This window comes from Fulmarus glacialis, unplaced genomic scaffold (assembly GCF_000690835.1).
Source record: "Fulmarus glacialis isolate BGI_N327 unplaced genomic scaffold, ASM69083v1 scaffold15236, whole genome shotgun sequence".
Classification (NCBI taxonomy): domain Eukaryota; kingdom Metazoa; phylum Chordata; class Aves; order Procellariiformes; family Procellariidae; genus Fulmarus; species Fulmarus glacialis.
The window spans coordinates 673-8,146 of record NW_009216325.1 but is presented as its reverse complement, the minus strand read 5'-3'; the positions used below and the strand labels follow the sequence as shown (position 1 = coordinate 8,146).

General features: G+C 51.9%; 1 protein-coding gene across 1 annotated transcript in view; it reads left to right on the top strand.

The window, feature by feature from the left end:
- The window catches only part of ATHL1 (ATH1, acid trehalase-like 1 (yeast)), a 10,679-nt gene extending 5,686 nt beyond the window's left edge, over positions 1-4,993 (top strand). The window contains exons 8-13 of the mRNA XM_009579267.1: positions 66-202; positions 994-1,127; positions 1,388-1,483; positions 1,970-2,067; positions 4,621-4,835; positions 4,929-4,993. Coding sequence (XP_009577562.1) covers positions 66-202; positions 994-1,127; positions 1,388-1,483; positions 1,970-2,067; positions 4,621-4,835; positions 4,929-4,993 — 745 coding nt within the window. The remainder of the gene's footprint in view (positions 1-65; positions 203-993; positions 1,128-1,387; positions 1,484-1,969; positions 2,068-4,620; positions 4,836-4,928) is intronic.
- The last annotated feature ends 2,481 nt before the right edge of the window (positions 4,994-7,474 follow it).

Sequence of the window (7,474 nt, the reverse complement as noted above, 5' to 3'; positions counted from 1 at the left end):
CCCTCTCTGAGGAGGTCACAGGCACCCATGCCTGACATAAAGCATTGTTACTGGCTTCTTTTCAGCTTAAATTTTGCAGCTGATGTTGCTCGGGACTTCTTGATCCCTGTGCCAGAGGAGTGGCTGGACTGTGCTAAGAAAGTCAAAGTGCCCTTTGATGCGGAAAAGAAATATCATCCCGAGTACGACGGTTACAGCCCAGGTGAGCGGAGAGGCAGCAGTAGACCTTTGAGCTGTCCACTGCTCGCTCTTTGTAAGCCTGCGAGAAGTGGGGACTCTGGTTCAAATACTGGGACAGCGGCTGAATGGCTGGCTGAAGTAAAAATCTCTAGCGTTGCTCTCCAAGTGCAGCATTTGGGTTGCCAGTGTGGACACCCTGGCTTGTAGATATTTTTTCTGCCTCTTGGAGGATCGTTTCTCATTAGCAGGCTCATAAAACTAGGAAATTTGGGAACATAGGGAGTAGGAAGAGACTTTTAGTACTGGGCCACATGACATGGTTGCTCTGAACCCATTGCTGACAGTTGGGTCTATCTTTCCAAGGTCAAGTGCCATGTGTTGCCCTTCCAGCAGCCCCTGGCCCTCTGGCAGTGGAGGGGCCAGTTCCAGTGGAAATGCATGCCCAGTTTAGTGCCCCTTTTCTCACAGTTAGGGCAGGGTAAGCTGGGTGCACGGGATCGTGGGAGCTGTTCCTTTGCACCTGAAGCTTAGGTGACACCAGTCTGGGTGCGATCATGTTAGAGCTGTGCCAGTGTCCTGCCTCGACACAGCGCCAGGACAAACCATAAGCTGCTGTTCTGGGCTGCCTTTAGCAAGGCAGCAGTGAGTTGTCCTCCCTGTAGTTCCACTACCTTCCCCCTGGTGATCTGGTGTTTGTTGTTCGAAGTTTATGATTCTGTGTGAGTCAGGTTTGTTCCCTGTATGAGTAAATAGACAATCAGTCTGCCAGTTATTCCCGCTGGCGTACGTGGTCTGACCGACTCCTTTCCCCAGGTGAGCCCGTGAAACAAGCTGACGTTGTCTTGCTTGGATTCCCGCTGATGCACCCCATGAGCTCTGAAGTCCGGAGAAATGACCTGGAGATGTACGAACCCGTCACTGAGCTGGATGGGCCAGCCATGACCTGGGTAAGGAGAGGGGCAAAGCCTAAGGTGGGATTCATCCACGAGGTGGTGGTTTCCATCTGAGTTAGTCACTGCCAGCCCCATCAGCGGGCACGATTTGTCAGACCTGCTTTAAACTCTAAGCTCTAGTGCAGAGCTAGCGATGTGCGCTGAAGATGTCTACTGTGGGTCAGAGGGGTGCCAGTTGTGTCACTCTGAAGCTTTTGCTATATTGTCACCCCTGGGGGAGACAGCAGCTGGTGAAAGGCCGTTCTCTCCTGCAGAGCATGTTTGCAGTGGGCTGGCTGGAGCTAAAGGAGGTGCAGAGAGCCCAGAGCCAACTGAACAAGTGTTTCAGCAACATCACGGAGCCCTTCAAGGTTAGCTGCGTGGCGTGGGTGCTTCCCTGTGACAAATGCCTCTTGTTTCTATCTTGCCTGTGCCCAAGCAGGTCGCATCACACTGAGACATCACTTGGGCTGGAGCCTGTGCTGACTGCACTTGTGGTCACTAGGTTATTGTTATATTGAGCTAGGTGGTTGCACACTCCGTCTCTTCTCTGCATGCTTCTGAAGAGCAGTAAAGAGGCATCAGCTTCCTACCACCCAATACAAAGCCATGGGTCAGTATCATGCTCACCCCAGGCTTCCTTCTGCCTGCCAGGGATGGGAAAGGGAATGGAGATGGTGGCATTTTGAGACACACTGGAGCCCCCCCACCGCCTCATGCCAGGATGGGCGGCAGGGCATGGTCATTGCAACACCCCAATATGTGGCAGTGACGATGATAAGCGTATTCAAACCCACTAAACTGTATGAAGAGTCCCAATGCAACTGTTGAGTCATTTCTTTCTCTTGCTGGAGCAGATCTGGGTGGAGAACTCAGATGGGTCAGGAGCTGTGAACTTCTTGACAGGGATGGGTGGATTCTTGCAAGCTGTCCTCTTTGGCTACACAGGGTTCAGGTGAGACCTATGTTATGTCGCATTTAATTTCTAAGCAACTACACGTCACTTGAAACCTCACTGTTCAGCTGGAGCAATGTGTTTTTACTCATGAAAAAGAAAGGAACTTGCAGCATCCAGAATATCCTCCAAAGCTCCCAGCAGGTAATGAACAAACAGGAACGTTAATGATCCCAGATGAACTGTGGATACTAGGGATAGTTAGTCACTGGTGGAGGACAGCGTGGCGTTATCAGAAATGATAAGCTTTGGTCCATTTCTCCTCCAGCTACGTCAGTGTTGAAAGCCATTGGCTTCAAAAGGAGACAAAGCTAGGCCAACACCGAGCTCTTCAACACTAGTTGACACTCTCAGTGAAGAGGGACGTCTCAGGACTGTGGCTAGCCCGTATCATTCTGATGTCTGCATATCAGAAACACATCTAGACCTGCCCACTCCATAGGTGGTTGTAGCTTTGGTTTCTTCACTAAGTGGATGAAGCTTAAAGACTATGATCCACCAATTACATTGGCCTTTTGGTTAACTAATTGAAGAGAAAGTCCATACAACCACCTTGCAGGCAAATACAAGACTGCTGCTTATAATACCTTACACACTCTGGTCTTTCTAAGGGGACCTTTGTAAATGCAGACCCTGTCCTTTACCACCACACTGAGCTGCCGTGGGCCTATTCCCACTTTAAAAGCTGGAAACAGATTTGGAACAGGTAAGAGACTCTCTCCGTGTCACTTGATGCGTTAGTTGCACATTTGGGAAGCTAAATGCCATTCCATAAGTCTGTCGTCTAGCTTAGCTATAACACCATCCTATCTCCTTTGGATCTGGTGTGGAAAGACCTTCTGCAGCCCCTCTGAAGCAATCTGCCATCTGCACACATGTGGCTCTGCAAGCCTCTGTGGAGGAAAGTGCTCAGCTGGCATCGCCACAGCATTAAAATATTTTAGAAAAAACATTAAGCTGTTTGTATAATTTCAAAGCTGTGTCTCGTATCCAAAGCAGCCTGGTGGTTTCAACCCTGGAGCAACAGTCTCTTGAGTGTATTCTTAGTTTAACTGAGGATGGATCAAACTGACAAGCCTTTTGATTTCCAGTGAAACCTTCTAGCACTAACTATGTGTTTTTACTCTGTGTGTGTGGCCAGAAGCTGCTGAGAAACCCATCGGTTTCTTGGTGGAGCTGGGTGTGAGCTACCGTACTCCCAGCTGAAAACTTTAATCGCAGCTTTTGCGAAGCGTGAAGGTCTTCAGATGCTCTGTGTGTGTCAGGTTGGGCCCCTCTCGGCACAGGCTCAAGCCACAGGCTTTGGGGCTCCAGCCAAATTTCCACAGATGTTGAGGTGACATTTATGCAGCCCTCAAGGCCGTGCTCTGCCTTGCCCGTTGTAAGCCACGGACCCTGGCTGGCACGTTGGCCTGCTGCTGAGGCTCTCCAGGCTCTTGGGCCTCTCTTGAGACCTCTCCAGTCCGTTGAGCCCTCTCAACAAACTGGAGATGATCGTCAAGAGCTCTCACGTGTCAAGGTTTGAGTAGGAGATAACAGTGACCATTGCCTTTTCTCATCCAAAGCCAAAACACTTTGGCTAAGGGCTTGGAGAAAGAATTCAAGCTGTTTGCTTGATTTTTATCTTTTGTTGAGGGAGCACATATAGCGGTGCTGAGTTTAAAGCCCTTCAAACCGGATTTCTGAACATTACCTCACCGGCCTGCTTCAGTCACAGCCCGGAGGGAAAGTGAAAACTGAGCTGTGCGAATGCATCTTTGTTGAGATGGCAAATTACAGAGGAGAGGGACAGTGCTAGCAGTCAGGCGTGTCTTGCGATTTAATTGAGCAGCGCTTCCAGGAGCATCTCCACCAGGTGAGGTGAGCTCCCCCCATCTCCTCACCAGCGTCGTACAGCTTTCAGCGCAACGGCAGATGAGAACGGGTACTTGCTGCTTAGGTATTTTGGCTGAAGCTGAACTCACATCCTAAAAATCCCAGCTACAGCCATCTCCTGAGCTCCTCCCGTGGCTGGAGCTCAGCTCCAGCACATGGCCCAGAGCCTGCGCCCGTAGGTTCGTGTGACCAGACTTCAATGGCAATTCCTGCTTGGGGTCCGTGGCCACCTCTGCTCGTTCCTGTGCCCTGTTCCCCTCCCCGTCTCAGAGCAGGGTATTCCCAAAACGTTGCCAGGGTAGCAGCTGATGAAGCCACGCTCTGAACATGAATGGGGACCTGAGCTGCCTTAAAAAAAAAAAAAAAGAATCCAACCTGATGGAAACCACAGACCCAGAACGCGGACCTGGAAGACGGACAGGTTGCCTTAGGGTGCTGGGCTCTGAAATCACAACCCGAGTAGCTCTTCACCAGATGCTTCATCAGTGTGTTTGGGATTTGCCCAGAGATCCTTGGGGTACACCAAGGACTCTTTCTGCCCACGGATGCACGGAGTAACGGGAGGGCCGTCGGGGATGTATGAGGCTGTGCTGTCTGGGGAGGTGGCTGACCCTACAAAGCTGCTTTGCTTTGTGGCCACCCTTTGTCCCCACCGCTGACCTGCTCCTGCCTTTCCAGGATCACGAAGACCAGCCTCCGCTTCAACCCTGCCTTTCCCGATGACATCAACAAGTTGAAAGTCACCGGCATCTCCTACTTCGGCAACAAAATGAAGTTCACCATCACCAAAGAAGAGATCAAGATCAAAGTGACGGAGTCTCCCCGGGACCCTCCGGCATCTCCCCTGGAAGCTGTGCTGGAGGAGTCGGGGCAGTGGTTTCCCCTGCGTGAAGGTACGGCCTCACCGCCTGGGTCTGTTGTCTAAAACAAAGACAATTTGGGGGGAAACCATTCCCATATCTCACACAGGTTGGTTTTTGTTGTAGGGCAGAGCGTCTCTTTCCCCATGGCGGCCGGCTGGATTCAGAGGTCATCCACCGAGGCATTTTAAACCTTCGGTTTTACCCACCGAAGCAGCAGAAACAAGTTGAAGAGCAGATGCTGGTGGAGGGGGAAAGTAAAGGTGGAGTGGAAGGTGGGGGTCCCAGGCCATGCATAAACCCTTTGCCCCCATGGGGCTGTGCGTGCTATCTTTCTTTGTGGCCCCAGGGAGGGGTGGTGGACTCGGAGCTCTCACCGTGGCTGGGGTGGCAGCAGCTCCCCGGTGATGCTGAGCATCCTTGTCTATGCTGGGGGGCACTGAGCCCCTGACTCCTGTTCACGTGCCTTCAACATCTCTTACTTAGCAGAGGAGACGAAATCAAGCCTGAAAGTGACTGTTTTAAATGAGTTTTCTAAACACCCATGACTAGTTTATGCTTTAAACAACGGCATTTATAAGGATGCCCCTAGCTGATAAATCTGTATTTAGTCCAGCCCCTACGTGCGCTGGCTCCCAGCTCCTCCAGCACGTCCTGGCTTGGTCCCGGACGCCTGCGTGGCTCAGGGGGCTCCGAGGGCTGGGGAGACTCAGCCGCCGCTGCTTCGCCACGTCACTCCTGCCTGCCAGCGAGCAAAAAGAGGAGGATCCTTGGCCGCAGCGCACAGCTGCCGCTGTGATCGGGGCCCCCCAGATCCTGCTGACCCCCTAACGAGAAACCCTGCCAAGGCAGCGTGGGGCAGCAGGCAGCGCTGCGGAGTGGGCAGAAGTCAGGCTGGAGCTGAGCGTTGTTTGGGCTGTAATTAGCCACAAAATACACAGCCAGAAGCATTTTAGCCCCAGTTGGGCAGCGCGCAGCTCCTTTTGAGTTATTCGGCATATAACATCCCTATCATGTTTTTAACCCCTTATCTACGTTATCATCTCTCTTTTCAAGCAGTTTTGGAGTTAGAGCCCTTCTAACTTGATGTTTGAAGGGCTATGGGAAGCCCAGGCATCAGTTATTGTTAATATTATGTCAGATGATGACAAGTGCAGCATTTTCCTGGGGTTTTAGCAGAGTCCTCCTCCAGCTAAGTAGCCTCAGGGCGAGCAAAGACCTGCTGTGTATTTGCTTAAGGCATTTTCGGTGTCCTAGAAAGCGCTGAGGGAGGGAAGAGGAAGGGCTGTGCCCGGGTACCCGTGCAAACGGGGGCATGATACCCCCCAACACCCCGCTCTGCACCTCGCAGCATCCTCCCTCCTGCATCCGCCTTCCTGGGGCGGTTTTGGGGCCTCATTTCCCAGCCCCACGCCTTTGCTAGAACAGACATGGGTCAAAGTGAGGGGATGTCGACGGCGCTCCCTGCCCTGCTGGGGTCTGTCCTCTCTGGACAAACCCCAGGAATCTCAGCTGACTCCTGCAGGGTTTATAAAAAGCCCTGCGGCCGCTTCCTGCCGCAGGCAGCATGTGGGAACACTTAGGGAAGGAGGCGAAGCGACTCCCCTGCCTTATAATTACGCTGGCTTTCTCTCAGGCCCCTTCAGAAGTCACCCAACCCCTAATTAGCAGCAGTTCTCAGCAGCAGGGTAGGACAAACGGACCCCTCCGTCCCCTTGCCCCGATAACAGCCCTGGGGGCTGCTCCTGGACTTGGATTTGGATGTGTCTGGGGATAAAGCCCAGCTCTGAGCCAGGTCCCAGTTAGCACTAAAAGGGGTCCCCTGTTGCCCCCTGAAAAAGGGATCCTTCTAGTCCAGTTGCCAAAATGAGCCAGCTCTGGCCCCAGGAGGGCAGTGGGGAGGGATAGCACAGAGCGGCGGGGTTGCATCCTGCGCTCATCCTTGCCAGGGACCCGCTGGGGGACGTCCGCTTTCCTGCGGTGAATTTGCAAGTCTCAGCTCCCCTTGGAGGGGATGACATCTCATCTGCTCGAGCGTGTCCCCACAGGGCCAAGAAACTTCTCTGCTTCTTTCCCCTCCTCAGTCGCAGGTGTGGCCCCGATGGCTTGTGGCTGTTTTAGGCTGGGTGGCTCTAAGAGTCACGGAGATTGTTCCTTCTCCTGGCTGCGAAGAGCACGATGAGAGTGAAAAAGCCATATTTGCACTGTCCCTTTAGCATCCTGAAACAAAGAAGTTCCTGACAAACTCTCTAGGACTCAATTTGGAGTTTTAGAAAGCAGGTATTCTTTATTGCGACGTCGGACGCACAGGGGATCGCTCCACATACCGTGCGTACCAACAATCACAGAATTTGTATACGATTAGAGTATACATATTCATTACATTTCCCAGAAATAATCTAAATATTCATGTTATTTCCTGGAATTCATTAACATATGCAAAAGCCTTTGACGCATGCGCCCTTGTGTTCGTTGGCGGTCTTTCAGGGTCTCCCGGTGGTCTTCTAGGGTCCTCTGGTGGTCGTCAATAGTCTTCCTAACAGTGTTGTTTAGTTGAACTCAGTCTTTACGCATGCTCAGTTTTAACTCCTGCCTTAATTAGCACAATTCTCATTATCACAAACTAGCACTATTATCTATTTTATTTTACTCAAGATACAAGGTTAGCCTCT